General features: G+C 47.0%; 1 protein-coding gene and 1 long non-coding RNA gene across 3 annotated transcripts in view; one reads left to right on the top strand and one right to left on the bottom strand.

Moving 5' to 3' along the window:
• Positions 1 to 1,245: 1,245 nt before the first annotated feature.
• The window catches only part of LOC125946667 (uncharacterized), a 69,456-nt gene continuing 52,515 nt past the window's right edge, over positions 1,246 to 18,186 (top strand). The window contains exon 1 of the long non-coding RNA XR_007467757.1: positions 1,246 to 1,417. This is a non-coding gene — a long non-coding RNA (uncharacterized LOC125946667). The remainder of the gene's footprint in view (positions 1,418 to 18,186) is intronic.
• LOC119457856 (transmembrane protein 135) overlaps positions 3,599 to 18,186 on the bottom strand; it is a 51,530-nt gene continuing 36,942 nt past the window's right edge. Inside the window, exons 10-13 of one of the 2 annotated variants that reach the window (XM_037719609.2) lie at positions 14,438 to 14,575; positions 9,786 to 9,887; positions 4,373 to 4,440; positions 3,599 to 3,752 (exon numbers count right to left, since the gene is read on the bottom strand). In XM_037719609.2, coding sequence (XP_037575537.1) covers positions 3,605 to 3,752; positions 4,373 to 4,440; positions 9,786 to 9,887; positions 14,438 to 14,575 — 456 coding nt within the window. In that variant the 3' untranslated portion in view covers positions 3,599 to 3,604. The remainder of the gene's footprint in view (positions 3,753 to 4,372; positions 4,441 to 9,785; positions 9,888 to 14,437; positions 14,576 to 18,186) is intronic. The other variant, XM_049670496.1, reaches the window with a different exon arrangement.

An 18,186-nucleotide genomic window follows, 5' to 3' on the forward strand; every position in this document is an offset into this window, starting at 1 on the left:
GCAGCGTATACTACGGCAGAGATCTTCGCAAATCTGCAAGGCTGATTCTCAACGTTCTGTGTTCATTATTTCTGGAGTGCAATAATGATTCCTTTATTTTTTAGTTTCGGTGTCATAAACTTCGATTTTTGCGACCTTTTCATGACGCATACACACGCGTATATAAAGAGCGAAGTTTCGCACGTATGTGTGTTCGCTTTATGGGTGTGTTCTACTTCTGGCCAGCGTCGGAGACAGTTATACGTAGACAGCTTCGAGCTAAGTAATGAAACACACCCGGAAGACTGATGAATGGATGGATCGATGGATAAATAGATGCTGTGACCCTTTTAAACGATGTGGTGGCTCGCGCCACCAAACTCTTTTCTTAATTTGCCGAAAGTCTTACCAATCTTAATTATTTTACAGACATAAAATTCCCAGCATCAAACATTCTGAGCCATTTTTGGTGACCTTGTCTTTGCACGCCTCCGTTGTTTGTGGTCTATCAAGTTCTCTGCCACCAATCCTGCAACCGCATTTTACTAATCTCTGTTGCGGACACGTTTACTTTCCACCTGCTATCCCTGAATCCTAGGGCTTCAAGGGGGCCAGCGGAGCTCAAACGTACCGCCGGGCAGATATCTTCTCATTGTAATAAAACATGTTCTATCGTTTCCATATCTTTACAGCAGCAAGCATATGCTTGTTCATTGGTGTACCTCACTTGTTTATCTTGTGATTTCAATTTTACTTCTTTACATTTTAGGTAGTTACTCATAGCCGGTTTCTTTTTTTTTTTTCATTGCCGCCACCCAGGAGATTGTCTCAGCATCACTGACTTTGCATTTAACGTTCTTTCTTGCCTACTATATGTACCAACCGCCATACTTGCTGGTAAGCTTCCTAGTTCTTTTCCTCCACTGCGAGTACAGTGCCTAGAATATACTTACATTCTAGGCACTATACTGCGAGTCAGTATATTCCGAGTACAAATATATGCTTGAACACTCTCTCAGCCCATTCACATTGTTTCATATTTCTCAGCGGTTCTTCGTAATCAATTTTTCTCTGAGCTTCCCTCACTTCAAAACTTGTGCGGCCCAAAAGGCCCTCAACCTCAAGTTTAACGACAAACGCCAGTGCCACTCTTTCCCCTGGCGGATGGCGGCGTCACCACTTATCAGGTCGTCGGCACCGTGAGGCGCTCGCGATGATCGCGCACTTAGCAAAATTGCTCCTCGCGTCGCGCCGTTGTTTCGCGATGGTTCGGTGGTCTGGTAGACAAGATGCTCGGTACAGTTGCGTGGTGAACAACCAGAACAGTGCCAAAAACACCCGGGTCCTGCAGCCGCCTGTCAAGTTCTAACCGTTTCCCGAGCAAATGGTATGAAAATGAACGCAGACAGGCATGGATAACCGCCGTCCGCAGAATCAAGTAAGTCTGAATGCGAAAGTTTGCCGTTTTCCTTCATGCTTGCTATTTATACTCGCGGTAGCGTAGTTGCTTTGCCTTGTAGCTTAGCCATGACAGTTTGCTAGTGACGACGAGAATATATTGCTGCACTTCTACTTCGACGTGCTTTGAACGACGCATTGAGCGTCGGCTGATTTGCGCGTGCGATGCACATTGTGCTTTTTCGTGTTTGACAGCGCGTGCTTAATTATCGATAACATTTATGTTGTGGCAAGTTGCAAGCAGTTGAGCGTTTAGCACAGGTGTATGATTACGTAGCCGACTTCTAAAAACGAATGGGGACAGTACTGTGTAGCACATTGACACCGCGAGTTGTGTTGCAGGAGGAGGGCAAATGTTTGAATCGCTTTGGCTATCGGTCGTTCATCAATACTGGTGCAAAATTTACGGTACGGATCAAAATTTTCGGTCGCGATTCGTGCGAAATCTTGTTCCAAAGTGCCCGTGTAGAAGCTCCCGATCCGGATTGGACTCGGTAGCGCTACAAAGTACCGGAGTGACATATATGTATTGGTCACGGGTGTAAACACTTCAGTGACGTCACAGCTCATTGCATCGCGCGACGCGATTGTAAAATCTTCTCTCTTGGTATACTTATTGTGAGCCCGAGGTGGCTTTCCACGCGAGTTCCTTCACGCTTTTTTTCTTTTTTTTAAGACTTTGGCGAATCCTTTGCCTCTTTCTTCGTTTTGGTTCTTAACATGCAGTGATATCGTATCACGTCACACCATTCACTGCATTTGCTCGAAGCTGCCGCTCCTGCCGACGTGCAGCTGTGGCACCCAGCGGAGGCTACGAGCACAATAGAAAAACTTGCATTCGGATTGTCTAAACGCGCAGCGGTTTATTTGAAAATCGCGTAGACATATTTAAGGGGGGAGGAAACTTTAGCTGGGAGCCCAACTCTGATGCCGCCTATTCAAACACATGTAAAAATGTAGAAACACTTTTCTGAGATAACCCCTACCTCTGCCGATTTTAATGAAATTTTTGCAATAAGGGAGAAAATTATATTCTTGGGACTGTTGGAATGACATTTTGAATTAGGGCCTGAATTTTTTAAAGGAACTTTGGAAATGGGTAAGCTGGGAAAAAAAAAATATAGAAACACGAAGTTGACGATTTCGTTGCTCTGCACTAGAAACAGATATCGCAGTTTTGTAAACTGCATGCATTAGAGCATCTAAAGCGGACAATTTTTTGATACATCACTTTATGTATTACGTAAATTTGTTACATTGTTTACGAGGCTGTTGTAAAAGTCCCACTCACATATTAGTGGTGTATTTCAAAGCCACGTATAGCACATAAATTTTGTCCGCTTTAGATGGACTCTTAGGTGCAGCTTATAAAATTGTAATATCTTCGTTGCCGAGTTACAGTTTGGAACTTCATAGTTTTGTTTTCTGGAAATTTGCTATTTTCAACAGTTTTCATTTAAATAATGACGACCTAAACCAAAAGCTCGCTATCAACAGTCACTATAGTTAACGCTTTCTTTTAAGTGCAACAACTCTCCTCAAATTTGGTGCAGCGGTGGCCGAGAAAAGCGATTTTTTTTCTCCTTTCCCAGTGTATTTAGAGAATGGGCCTCCGAGCTTCCTAGTAAGACAGAAATTTTCGATCTGCGTAGTCTCTCCTCAAAACTGTGTACGAACTAGACACTCTCTAGTACGAACGCCGACACCGATTACTTGATGCGATGACAATCTCTGAGGTCATGCATTAGTGCACCACTCCAGTTCACCGTGACTTCGTTCGTTCGCATCAAGGCGACGCCACTCTTCAACACACGCTAGCTGGAAAACAATATATAATTCGCTCTCTCATGCAAAGTAAAGTTATCAGAAACGGATAAAACACGATTTCAGGCAACACAATATTGTATCAAAGCAAAACAACTCTTACTGCTCGGTTCTTTAATTACGTGACGGTACACCGATTGGTTGCACTGTTTCACCGTCAAGCGACGTCGCGGGCCATTCATGTGCCGCTTTCAAAGTCAAATTAAACATATAATGTCTCGCTTGTGGGATACAAGCACGCTCGTTTTCGTCAGTGTGACACAATGTTTTCATTCGCATCACAACCCGAAGTCGGGCCCATCACAAAGAAACGGGGAAGGCGATCGTTTGTCTCGCGATTTTTTTATTGAGCCCAGACCCACAGCGTCTCCTTGTATCTCCTGCTGACGAACCTTGGGTCCAGCTCGGGCATCGTGACTGGAACATCCGGGACGATGCTTGTGGTTCCGTAGCCTAGCGTAGCGATGGCTGGCACGTTGATGTAGCGCATCCTAAAGAAAGAAAAAAAAAAAAAAAGATGTAGCGTTTTATTTATTGATACGTAAAGCTTTTTCCAGGCTATTACACGCAGTCGTATACCGGGTTCAATAAAACATGTTGTTGGGCGAGTTGGTTCATAATGTTCAAGAAAAAAAGATTCTGCGTCAATGTCTTAATTATACGACGTTTTTCACGTAACTAGAACGAAGTTTCTAAATAGAGTGGTACACCTCAGGCAAACGCGACTAACGGTTTATAGTAGTCACAGTTGGCTTGAGTTACTCAGAATATGTGTGCCATTCTGTAAATTCAATCCAAGTGGATACGCGCCTGACAGACTCACCGGCTACAACTTGTAAATTGCAATATGTGCCGTAAAGTGATTAATTATTCAATTAATTAGTAAGTTCCTGGGAATTATTTGAATACGTATTTCGATTTTTTTTTTCGTGAAAGTAATGTCCGCCTCTCTGAACAATCCAGCTCAAGGACTAGTTATCTGCAACGGGTGATATTAAGAAAAAATTCCATAAAACTTAAAAATTATCATCTCATATATAGCGCGGTGAATCACTATTGGCACGGCTTAATATCTGTATCGGTGACTCATTATTTGTGCGCACGCGTTTACCTCTTTCCGATTACTCGATCGATGAACGCTCGGTACGAGGGCCGCACAAGGTGGGGCTGGAGCACGCCCTGAAAAAAGAAAAATACCAGGCGGTTGTACAATAAGAGCACTGTACTCAATACGTGAGCAGGAAGAATAAAAACTCTCGCTCACGGAAACCGGGGCGCCATTTTGTAACGATACTTTCTTTCTTTCTTTCTTCCTTTCTTTCTTTCTTTCTTTCTTTCTTTCTTTCTTTCTTTCTTTCTTTCTTTCTTTCTTTTCGTTCTACATGCTCAGGAATTTTGAACATTTCCCCTTCAGTTTTCTTTCAAACTTCACCGCAGTGCACCAACGCAACTCAATGCGTTTGTACTGTCTTCTTTTACCTCGGTGTCTCGTCCCTAGAGCAGTTCCGAAATCAATGGACAGCATTTTCGAAAAAAAAAAGATATATATTCAAAAGTCCACCCGGATTTCAACAACTTTCAGTTATCAACGTCGCGAACGTAACGTAACGTCTTCGCCGCGTTACAGCAGTGTTTTGGTCAGGAATAAAACACTCCTATGTGAAGCAGGATGGATGGATGGATGTAAAACTTTAATGAACGTCCTGAGGTACGCGACTCAGCGCGCAGCGGGCCGCTCCCACGTTGGGACAGTCAGGCCAAATGGACAGCATTTTCGAAGAAAAAAAAAAAAAAAAGATATATATTTGAAAGCAGGCAAATGTGAAGCAGGCAAATTTCGAATAAGTGACGTAAATACGCATGTTATTAGAAGGGCGTACCTACTCGACGTTACAAGCTGAAAATTGTTGAAATTTGGCGGGCGTTTTGAAATATAATTAAAAAAAAAAAATGTTCCCCATTGGGTTACGCTGGTGTATTGCGTTGAAGTTCTACAAAATGCCGCAGGGGCAAATTATTGACAAATAATTCTAAAAGTGTGTCCATTAATGCATCATGGTCAGTAACAGAGGCGACAGATTTGGGAAGAGAATTTCACTCTTCCAATGGCTAGGTTAAGAAAAGAAAGGCGCGTTATATGCGTGCGTGCGAGCGGGGGCTGAACGTTGCAGTTGTGATTAATGCGCGGAAAAATAACGCGGGCCGGTTGAATTAATCATGTTATATACAAACCTCGTTATAACGACTCTGTATAACTAAATAATGAATATAACGAAGTAAGTGAAATTCTCCTTGATATTACCATAGAGATTGCTATTGCAGTACGTGCAATAATAAATATCACGGTGCAATGAGTATAACGAAGTAATTTTGGCTCCCCCTCCAACTTCGTTATAACGAGGTTTTACTGTAGTTGCACTATGGTAGATTTAGTTTGATTTACAACATTCCTGCAACGCCGTAATGAATTACAAGGCGCGGGGGGATCGACCTACATCGTCGAACTACGTCGACCTACATCGTCGACGTAGTTTAAACACATTGCTAGAAAATCATACAAAATTTTGGAGAACATAAATGTCAGGATGGAAAATTTCTTATTTCCAGGAATGGCAGATCTATATCGTTCTTAATGGCTGAAATTCGCATGACATCTCCATTCTTTTTGCGCTTAGTCATTGGATCCGACGCCACTCCGTTGTTGTTACCGCTGTTGAATTCACCAACAGAACTTGCGGGGAATACTGCACCATCCCTGTCTTACGACGTACTGCATCATGGCCACATGCTGCGCACTGCGACGCGTACTGATTCGCAGCCGGAATATATAAATAGCCTGCGCGCGCCTCTGGGCGAGTATCAGATTGGCGACAATGGCCGGAGATGGCGGCCAGCTGTTATGTCAGCGAGCGACGGCGTTGCGCTCATTATTTCAGCAGAATGCGATGTTGGCATAGTTGGTTCATGCTTGAAATGTGGTTCTGGCGCAAGGAAAACTAAGCGGAAAGAAGAAGGGACGGAAAGAGCGCCAACTTGCAAGTGTACTTATTACACAGAAACAGCCATATTTTATGCGAGCAGGATTGAGATGCGCAAAACCATCAAGTGCACTACACGTGTAAAAAAACAACGTTATCTCTATCTACGTACAAACCGACAAGACATGCCATCAAGACCAACAAATCAGCATAGAGAATCTAAAAACTGGTAGTCGTTATTGTGCAATGAGACCGAGGGGACACTGATACAAGCATCGCCCTTTTTCTTTATGCAATATATAATAACTTGATGGTATTGCGCATGTCAATCCTGCTTGTGTTAACTATGGGTGTTTCTGTGTAATAAATTCAGTTGCAAATTAGCGCTCTTTCTGTCCCTTCTTCTTCCCATTTAGATTTTCTTGCGCCAGAATCATATTTCACTCATTATTGATGCGAAAGCGTCAAATGGCCCCTTGAGCGAAAAAAGCCGGTGGCCTGTGTAGCAGCGAAACTTCCCATTGGCTGCGACGCCACGTCACAAGCCTGTTCCCATTGGCTGCGACGTCACGTCACAAGCCTGTTCCCATTGGCTGCGACGCCACGTCACAAGCGCTGACTCGCGCTTGCTGGCTCGGGCCTCGACGGAGCAGAGCGGGCGAAAGAGAGCACCTGCAGCTGCCGCGGTACTGCGTGAGGGGAGAGGGCGTCGCGACGACGCCACGTCACCCTCTCTCTCAGAAGCCTGTGCTATCCGCGCGTAATAAACGATGTGCAACTAACGGTGATGCGTATACAATTGTGCTTGTGCAACGTGTAATATCACGAAATGTTTGTGTTCGTCCCTGTCACGTAGCGGCATATTTTCGAATGGTTTGGACGCTGATTAACGACACGCCGAATTACGAGCGTCAAAAACGTGGGCTCCTGACTGTGCAGCGTATAATGCATTCGACATCGACAAGCCGAATTACGGGCGTCAAAAGCGTCGTGGCCGCTCGGGCTGCCATCTCGATTCCAGACGCGACACGCCGATTACGGACCCCGAAGTGTGCGTGTACGGCCACGTGGTAGTACCGGGCTCAACCTTGGCCCTTGACATTGGGAGAGAGGAGAATCTGCGGTTCTTCGTCCATGGTGAAAGGGACGCGGCCAAGATTGTTGGGAGCTAAGAGCCCCGAATTCGGAGAACGCTACATAGCGGCAGTTTCTCTACCTAGGGAACTAGGGAAAGGAGAGGCTATTTAAGCGCTTGTTTTGGGCCCTGCTGATTAGTCTAGAAGCTGAACCTATGCGCTGCTGAGAAGCCGTTGGGGGCCTAGTGCCGTCCAGTATCGCCTGGGCCGCCTGGCCACGTCGGAACTCCGAGGAACTTGTTGACGTACGAGACGTCAAACCAGCGTCTGCAACGAAGCTCACGGTAGTTCACCTCAAGTTAGCTCAACCTGCTTGAGGGAAGTCGTCAGATCTAGACTCCCGGGAAACCCAGCCCAGCAATTCGCATCCACCTCGACAAGATCGGACCGCCAGCATTCTTCGGGAAAGCTTTGTGCACCGACTTCCACGGTTTATGGACTTGCTGCTGCTGCCCGGCCATGCGTATGACACTATTTGTTTTCTTTTGAACTTTGATTTATTTTGATCTGTTTTTTTCCGTGCGTGAAAGAAGCCTGCGAATACACGCAAAGTGCCTCGAGCGGCCAGTCGCGCGGCAATTTTGCGTGTATTCGCGGGCTTCTTTCAAGCACGGAAAAACACTTATGTAGCACGTATTGAGCAACAGAAAGCTGTATCGGGAGTTTTTCATGTTGCTCTACTGTTTTCCCATTGACACTTTTCATCTAACTTTAATATTTCAGAACTTGATTAATTAATTAAGACTAATTATCGAATTAGGCGGAATGCAAAAAATATTCGGAGTATCTCTAAGCGACCGCAAACAGCATTACCGTGGTTCTGTTGAGCTAGGTGGCATTTGCATATTTTTAAAGTTTGGCTAAAGTTACGGGGGACACCCTGTATACGACGAGATACTGACCGACCCAGCAGCAGCAGCCACGCCAAACCCGGGCGGGTGGTTAAAAAAAAGTTGCGCGTTTAAAACAATGGACTCCACTCCATGCTGTGAAAGTGGTTGGTCAGCGAAGCTGTGCTATTACCTGATCCGATAGACCAATGTGACGTAGCCTTGAACTGGGTCCTGCGGAGCCTGAGCGCGACACCGTTGTGCATATTACGTTGCTGTTCCTTTCGTCGCTAATCGTATTCGCGCTGCTCTTCGGGAGTCCTGACTGCGTGGCCTTTCCTATAGCGCTATCGCAACACAAACGAAATCAGTTGCTGGGCGGTCTGTTCTTTTACTTATGAAAGTGTAGTCACTCCCTGCTTCGTACGCTACAGTTGCCGCTTCCCGGCAACTGCAGCTTCATCATCAGCCTATATTTATGTCCACTGCAGGACGAAGGCCTCTCCCTGCGATCTCTAATTACCCCTGTCTTGCGCTAGCTGATTCCAACTTGGCGCCTGCAAATTTCCTACCTTCATCACCCCACCTAGTTTTCTGCCGTCCTCGACTGCGCTTCGCTTCTCTTGGCACACATTCTGTAACTCTAATGGTCCATCCGTTATCTACCCTACGCATTACATGGCCTGCCCAGCTCCATTTATTTCACTTAATGTCAATTAGAATATCGGCTATCCCCGTTTGTTCTCTGATCCATACCGCTCTCTTCCGTTAACGTTCCTAACGTTATGCCTAACATTTTTCGTTCCATCGCTTTTTGTACTGTCCTTAACTTGTTCTCGAGCTTCTTTGTTAACCTCCAAGTCATCGGTAAAATGCTATGATTGTACACTTTTATTTTCAACGACAGTGGTAAGCTCCCAGTCAGAATTTGGCAATGCATGTATGCACTCCAACCCATTTTCATTCTTCTGTATGTTTCCTTCTCATGATCAGGGACCCCGGTCAGTAATTGACCTGGATAAACGTACTCCTGTACAGACTCTAGAGGCTGGCGATCTTGAATTCTTGTTCTCTTGCCAGGCTGTTGAACATTAAGTTTGTCTTCTGCATATTAACCTTCAACCCCACTCTTACACTTTCTCAATCATTTGCTGTAATTCGTCCCCATTGTTGCTGAATAGGACATTGTCATCTGCAAACCAAACGTTGCTGAGATATTCGCCGTTTATCCTCAGTCCTAAGCCTTCCCAGTTTAATGGCTTGAATACTTCTTCTAAGCATGCAGCTTGAACTGGGTCATAAACTGCAGCTTATGTAACCATAATCTTTACCGGGAAACGCTTGCGGCGAACGCTATGCGCGAAGGGGAGCTTTCTGTTTTTTTTTTGCTTTCCCCCGCACGGCCGGCGCCGTCGCGCGGAGGCGAGCGCTATCTGGTGGTGCTGCAAGGAACCCATCGGCGCGCGCCTCCCGATGTGATTGGTTGAACTTTTGGTTACGGAGACGAAGAAATCCCGCGATTCTAGTCATACACAGCTTCGCTGTAAGAAAAAAAGCGACACTCGTGTGCGGATACGTACCACGGTTAGGAGAACGCCGCAGCAGATGGCGAAGAGTGCAGAGTGGGTGCCTTCGGAACCGGACGGCAGGACGCCAGCCTCCTCGCCACGACTGTAGCAGAGCTGCACCAATCAGGAAGAACAGGACGACAATGTTTCAAGTTGACTCCGCAGTGGCAGACGGTGTGGAGCGAATGTGAAGCAACGTGAATTAAATGAAACCGATGAATGCACTGCTAGTTGCTAGTTGCGACGCCGCACAGGGTGCTACACCGGATACTTCAATGGGAACACTAAATAGGTCAATAAGGAGGAATTATAAGCCAAGAGGAGGCTTTAAGAGGAAGATTTAGCTCGCGGGCTCCTATCTAAATACAGGGAAAAAGGTTGGTTTTATCGGCAAAGTTAAAATGTGATCACTGTAGCAAGCGGAGTTTTGATATAGGCGGTCAGTATTTTAACAGAAGTTGTTGAAAGAAGCAGACAGCAAGAAGATAACGCTAGCAGCTCGCGCGGCCGGACCAGCGGTGACCTTGGAGATGTGACGAAAGGCGGGGTGGGGGGGGGGGGGGGGCGACATCGACGACACAGACGCTCTTTTTGCGGCCAGTTTCGGTTTCAAGGAGCCTGCCAACGGGAACTAATTGTTCGCGTAGCTCCCACATGAACTCCGCTATTCAAAACTTGATGATTGGGATGTGTCTCCTCTGCCAACAACTTCTCCTCTGCACAACTCCTCTGCACTTTGCCCGGCGGTGGCGGTCGCCCGCACCGTCTCTTATCTCCACACGGCTCTGACCTTTGTATGCGCTGTGCATTCGCCACTCAGTTTTCGTTGAAACTGAGTGCTGACACCACGCTTGTAAATTCAGTTAATAAGCGAATGTGTCCAAGTTTATGTAGCCGATAAGACTACTACCCCTATTCCGAATAGCTCTCTACTAATTTGCTATCGCAATTGATGCATCGCCTTTCGGGCGAAACTGCGACATTTTTTTAGTAATGTTAGAAGCAGGAAAAAAATGCGTGTAAGCGAAGCTTGTAGCAAGACGACGCTGTCGCAGGCGTTCTGCTTCGTTTGCCCTAAACTTGGGGTCGGCGGCTCTTAGCTGACGTTTGGCCTCAACATCGCGCTTACTGCAACTCGGGGTCTGCGGCTCTTCGCAGACGTTTCGCCTGGGCTTCGGAAGCCCTCACGCTAGAATCCGACGACAAGCTTCGCTTACCCCCATTTTCTCGACAGGGGAAGGACTGGTGATTTTGTCTCTTTGTGTCCCACGCGTGACAAGGGTAGTTCAAGGGCGCGTTGCAGGTCCCCAAGGTCACAGGGGTATGTGCCATTGAGCTTAGACCCTTTCTGCACTATCACCAGGCTGGTTATCTTATATACGAAAGCTGTTTTGTATGTTGTATGCGTGATTCCAAAGAATGTATGCACTGTTCGCTTCACTTTGCTGAGTGTTTGGAACCTCTGCCTTACGACGATATGAGCCATTGTATTTTTTGCTTGCTTAGGATCAGTCAAACCTCAGCCATTGGTGATGATAGTTTTCTGTCGACGGACGCGAATAATCTCCTTTATCCTAGCCACATACAGCTTCAATATAAAAAAAGCGCACGTTAGAATGGACTAAATGTGAGATACGTCATTTAACTAAACAAACGTGGCGTTGCTTCTTGGCGCCCCTTTAAATGAAACATAAACAGAAATATTGTGTCAGCTTAAACTAACGGGGTTTCCTCTCAAGACGTCGTATGCCTTTCCTGAGCAGAAAATCTCAGTAATTAATGTTAAAAGGACACTGATGAGAAGCACTGAACCAGCTTAACTGGTGGAGTATTCTTTATAAACTGTTTTATTTCTTGCGGTAATAGGTTGATTATACTAGACGAGAAAATTAAAGCCACTTTCTAATTTCTTGTTCGACGCCGAAACCCCAGCACTGTGTGTGACGTTATTTTTATTTTCGCGTTAAATTATTTTCTCGTATTTTGGCCGTTGCGGCGTAAGTTATGGTTCTCAAAACTCAATTGCTAAGTCTCTGGCTCCTTTAGAATACTGTGCAGTCCATCTGTGCCGAAAAAGAAAGGAAAGAAAAATTTGAGGACGCTTAAGCTTCACTTTTAAGAGTAGAACGCGATAGCATTCAAAGATCCCTGACTGCTTCTCACGCTTCCCGACAACTGCAGCTTATAAGCAACCGTAATGGTTACCGGGAAACACTGGCGGCGAACGCTATGCACGAAGGCGAACTTTCTGGTAGAAACGCGGCCTCTTGCGTGGGGCGATCCCGGAGATAATGCACCAGGCGCTCCAAAAAAATTGCATAATTTTCAGGTTTCAGCTTTTGTTTCGTACTTTTTCTATTTCAGTCTGAGAAGATTTAACATAAAAGGCATGCGCTGTGGGTGTTTTGGTTCATGACATTTGTTTGTGGATTGTCATTCTCAAAGTTCCGAGGAATAGCTTTGCCAAAAACGCAAGACAAGGTATGAGCAACATTAATGATAGAATGGTGTGTTAATATAACCCGCATATACCGCATGTATACCATATAACAAGGCGTGGCATATACATGTACCTGAATATATTCGGAGGGCCTTCGTGGTTGGAGAAGATTTTCTTCGCCACCCGCCGACATCGCACGCCGACGCCGGTTGCCGACGCCAGATTTTCTGCGACACGGGGCCCTTAAGGCTATCGCGTTAAAAAAGTAAATAAAAAGATAACTACGACCGAGCAGACGTCGTCAAAATCGATGACGTCACGTCGACCTTGCGTCTTCTCCGGCTTAACCAATCGCGTCCTCTCAAAGCAAGAGTAGTTATATTGATAGAATTGTATTTTACTAACACAGATAGCTTAATTTTTTTCTGTTTAGTGACCATTTAAAGGCGCGGGTTAAACTTCAGTTTACATCACCAAGCCTGTGACGTCAATGGGGCGTCACGGATTCCATAAACTCTGGCCTCTTTCTAGGGCAGGGCAAAATTTCCGAAGGTTGCCAAACTGAGTCACTTTGATTAATTTCGGATGTAGAGTAATGCTTGGATAATTACTATTCCGTTGACAATTCTCGGCCATGCGCGTTCTGAAACATCGATGACGTCGGGAGGGATGGCAGGAACTTCAAACGTGTGCCGACACTCGTTTTCTTGTTGCTTCATTGCGCATGTGCGATCCACTCCTTATATATTTACGTCTCTGACGGAAATAAAATTTTTCGTTCGTTTGTTTCTTCGGTCGTTCGTAAGAACGCTAATCGCATTAAAACTCCCTAAAGCACGCGACGATCCCTCCAGGCTCCCCCTCCACCTATTGATCTTTTTCGCGGCGATCCCGTGGGCGCTGCCATATTTGATCACGCGGTGACGCGTCCATTGCTTGCCTCAACTGCCTCCGTTGCCTCCTTGTTTACAATGGAAGTGTATGACGCCGGCGCGGCTTAGAAAACCTCTGTTGTCGGAGATATCGTAGACGGTGACTAGGTGGAGGACACAAAGCTTTGATCACAGCTTCGGAGAACATGCAAAAGCGCTTTCGGAGCCGATTAAGCTATGCCCAAACAGCGCAAGCAGCGTAGATGGTGCTTGTTCTAAAAGTGGGGCTAAATATGTATTCCAAGCTATCCAAGCCTTCTGATTATGAATTCAGTCAGGATTAGTGTGTTTTGCTTTTTGTTCTTTATTCGGCAAATATTTTGAAGCAGTGGCTTGTCAGTTTCTGACTCAGTGAAGTTACTCGATGCGGTCACTATCTGATTATTTTCTGCCTAATTGTCGCTCCAGGACTTAAAATAAAGTTCACTGCCTGCCTGCCTGCCTGCTCGCGGGTGTGCTCAGTTCCGATAGATTTGTTCTTGCTGTGCACAAGGCTTGAAACGTAGCTGTTTTGTACATTGTAATACCTTGTAGCAAATATATATTACGGCTAGTAAGTCGCTTACTCTTGTGGACCGTTACGAAACATTCAGCTTCGACCATTCGTGCGCCATAGGTGTGTGTAGTCCGTAATTTATTGTGCGTATACAGTGCGCATATATTCAAGTGTGCGCCCATTCACTTATTCTTGATACGTCGGCGATAGAGTGGGCGTAAGTTTTCCTGCGATTTGGGACAGATGTGTATAGATAACGTGCGCGAAACTTACTATGACAAGAAGCGGCGCCACTCCCACTGTAATTGTTTAACGAGTGGTACTCACTCTTGCCGTCGATTTGGGGATGAAGCCCTTTCTTTGAAGGTTAGCGATACAAGGCTGGCGGATGAGCAAATTTCTGTATCCTGGAGGAAAGCCGTGCATCTCGGAAGTGCCGGTAACACGTTCGGGCAGTTGCAGCAGCGGTTCGCGAACTTGGCCGCACAAATTCATTCCATTCCATAACATGCCAGTCACTATTTTTGCAGCCAACTACTGCACACGTATTCAATCCGCATGATTCAATCTAGCATGATAAGAGCACAGTGTGTTAGCGAAAACTCGGTTGCATTTCCGACAGCTGATCGCACAGAAGCAAAGTAGAAGCGGGAATGGTTTCGTATTCGTGCGTGGTCGCTGAGGAGACGTATGGCACGCCGCCGTGAGCGCCATCTCGTTTCTCTAAAACAAACTGCTCCGCGAAAAGGGTCAATATTTCGGTGGGCGCTTAAGTTCTGGTGGCATGCAAACGCACCTCGAGGAACTTGAAGGCGAAGAACAGTGTGATCCTGGGGCTCGGCCACAGTGCCAGGCACAGTCCGGCAAGCAGCGCCGCGGCAGGGTCGTGCCACGAACGAGTCGACCCTCGTAGCCTCAGGACGCATCGAGTCAGCTGCGTGAACCAGACGGCACTGCTGAGCACGACGCGTAACGGGGCGCTATACTGTGTAAGTAAACGCGCATGAACGTGGTTTATTCACGGCAAATTTTTCGCAGGAATACGGAGGCTTGATGTGGTCAACAGTGGCCGAACAAGAGATGCCCGAGCCTGGACCCAACGTTTCGGTAAGGGTACTTGTCTGCGTCGGGTGATGCCCTGACGAAGAGAATTCGCCTTCTTTAAAAGTTAGTTCCAGGCTCAGGATTGTCTTGTTCGGGCACTGTTGACCGTAAAAGCTGTTTAGACTAATAAGATACTATTTAGCAGCTATACTCGCAGTTCCTTCACAGAAAAAAAAAAAAATTGAAGGTTCATAGAAGCTTCATTATTATTGAGTAAAACGAAGGCCCAAACTATCTGTTTTTGAATTTCGTGCCCAAAGAGCGGTGCCGGTGACATCAGTGCAACGTGACTAATTTCAGGGTATCTTTGCGCACTCAGAATAGGCCGTTTGAACGCGCGTGGAGACCTAAAACTCGTCGGGATCAGCCTTTTGCTTACTTTCGAAAGAAATAGCATTCTTGTTAATCACGAGCAGACGCAAAAAAAAAAAAAATCGATAACGCTCAGGAGAAGCTGGTGCGTGAATTTCAACGTGGCTTCATCGCCTTCTTGGTTACGGTAGCGTTTTTGCAGCTAATGTTCAATCTTCCTGCTCAAAAGATAATGCTCCAGCTAGAGCACAGAGGGCGCAGGTGCTCTGTGCTCTGTCGTCTGCTTGTTAACGTCCTGTCTTCTGCGCTGCTTATCTCCTGTTTCTTTATTTCGTTGCTTTTTGCATAAAAAAACAAGACATCAGCGAGATGTCTTGTCTTTTCACAGGCGAGCGCCATCTGGATGGTGTTTTTTCAAAGAAAACCGACCGGGGCGCGCCGCTCTATGAATGGTAGAAATGCTGGAAGAGGGGTTTGTGCTTGAGTGTCCGCGTTACAGAATTGTTTTCTCGTATATTCAAATTACAATCCGATGCTACCATGCCCGTAGGTGGTGGTTGAGTCGTACTTTACGATTTTTCTGACGCATTTTACTTTGAGAAATTCGATTAGTTCACCAGCGCCTCTGCGCCAAGCGGAAGGCCTGCGTGGTCAGGGTGGTTCGGGGTGATTTTGTTGGCCGCGGACGCCGACGCCGGATTTTCTGCGACACGGGGCCCTTAACGCTGTCGCGTTAAAAATCGCAAACAACACAAACTTCGACGTACGCTCTAGCTAGCGGCGCGCAACCAGCAACTGACAACACCAGGAATGAGCGACGGATCGACGGGTTTTGGCGGCGGCGCCACTGTCGCGTGAGCTGGCATCCAAGTACCGGACCTTTCCACACATTCCGCCACTGTACAGTTCAGTGCTTTCCGCCTCACAGCAATGCATGGTGCGCGCCGCCCCTGAGCACACTAACCCTTTTCTAGTACACTTTACTACTACTTTTAACTGAACAGGTTAAGAAACGATGAAACTACCCGCGCCACCAAATTCCGACAATGGTCGACAAGCAGAACGACACAACGTGCGAGGGGAGTGTATTGTAACAGGTGAACTTTACGAGCGCGCCTTTGTGCACAATTCAAGAGCTGCATGGCATTGCTTATGATAGGCGCTGAAAAAAAAGGGTATTTATTGATAACGATAAAGTAAATAGTTGTATTTTCTTTTCTCGCCACGCGTATGATTGGGCATTTTATTTTCATCGAATGAATCAAACTGTGTCTCGTTTTATTTAAAAAGTCGCAGTTTCGGCCCAAAGGCGAAGCATCGATTGCGATAGCAAACTAGTGGACAGCTATACGAAGTAAGGACAGCTAGTTTTATAGGCCGTATAAACTTGTAAACATAGGCATACTAACTAAATTAACAAGCATGGTGTAACGCGCGCACAAGCAAACATGAACGCATCTCACACGATGATCGCGGAAAGTCGCTGTCGAAACGCTGTAGTAAGCACGCGAGGCAGCAGCAGCGAGCGAATTGACCTTCGTCCCGCCGCTCGCAGTACTGCAGCTGAGCTCGACAAGTATGTCAGAGCTCTCGTTCGTGTTTAACGCTTGACAGTGGATATAGTTTTTCATAAAATGCACAATTTAGGCGTCACTTTATCTAGCGGAAAATATTTTGCTTGGAACAGAAGCTACAGCCTATGTTCGCGTCGCCTGTGGCGGAGGTGCGCAGCTTCGCGGTCGTCGATTGACCCGTCGGTTGTGCGGTGGGTGGTGCGCCGGCCGAACTGCCGTCTACTTTGGACACCTCTTGCGCGGCAGACTTTCTACGGCACTGGAGGCCGGTTCGCCGTCGGTATGTTTGCCGCTAGCGTGAACGTGCCTTAACCGGAAGTGGACCGTGTTTTGAAAAGCGCGTTGGCGTATGTCATGTGACATTTGGCGGAGAGACCAGCCGACGAATGGAGCGTATACGGAAGAGCGAAACGAGCCAGGGCCGTGTTTCAATCATCAAAAGCGTGTAACTCCGCTATTACGGCACCGTTTCCTAACATTCTCGCGGCTACTTGTTCGTTGCAAGCTCTTTCACAGTAGTTTGTGTCAACACACTCATTCATAAAAAATGCAAGGGAACTTAGTTGAAGTACAAGAAAAAAGTTGTCGCAGTTTCATCCGAAAGGCGAAGCATCAATTGCGATAGCAAATTTGTAGAGAGCTATACGGAGTAAGGATAGTAGTTTTATCAGCTGTACAAACTTGGACATGCAGCAGCACCGACAACACACAGAACTGTTGTCGACACCGTCAGCGTTTTGCCCGCGTTCACACAAAACGCGCGCGGCGTTGGTGACTGTTGCTGGAGCCTCTGGGGGCGGCTCGGAGGTTTTCGACGAGATCAGAACGGGTCACTCGTCGAGCAGCGTCGGCAGTCTTTACCACATTCTCGCCTCACAACGTTTTATATAATTGGACACTTCAACCGGATTTCTGCCGTTGGCGTCGCCGTCGTCGTCGTCGTCGTCGCCGTCGCCGTGAGATTCCCTATAGATAAAATCTTCGCCGCGCGCCGTATGCCCGAGCGGAAGCGTGCGGGGACGCGCGCTATCACGGAGAGCGAACGCATCTCCCACGCGCAAGCAAGGAAGCAGGAAGCCAGCGCCGGAGGGAGCAGGGGGGGGGGGTGGGGGGGGGGGGCGCACTTCTCTGCCAACAACCGCGCTCGCCGCTCGCTCGCACCGTCTCTTATCTCCACATGGCTCTGACCTTTATGCGCCGTGCATTCGCCGCTCAGTTTCAGTTGAAGCGATAGACCGCACGTACCTTCGCCCGCTGCGGCGTACGCTTGCTGCCAGCGTTTTGACAGTCGTTGTCTGCTGTCATTCCGTGTGATCTCTTCGTGTTTGTGCGCGCTCAGACCACGCTTGTTCATTCAGTTCGTAATAGTCGGGCCACATTTTCCAACGCACGCTACACATGCAATGCTGCCCGGATCGGCAGTGCAGCGCTACAGGTGTGTCCCTTCGCACGCGCTGCCCACGGGAAGCGCTTCTCATCAACACCACCGTTTCACACGCGCCTTCTCGTGGTCATCGAGTCTCTCTTCATGTCGGTCTACTTTCGCCGCAGCACA

The sequence above is a fragment of the Dermacentor silvarum genome, chromosome 7, assembly GCF_013339745.2.
Source record: "Dermacentor silvarum isolate Dsil-2018 chromosome 7, BIME_Dsil_1.4, whole genome shotgun sequence".
NCBI classification, from domain to species: Eukaryota; Metazoa; Arthropoda; class Arachnida; order Ixodida; family Ixodidae; genus Dermacentor; species Dermacentor silvarum.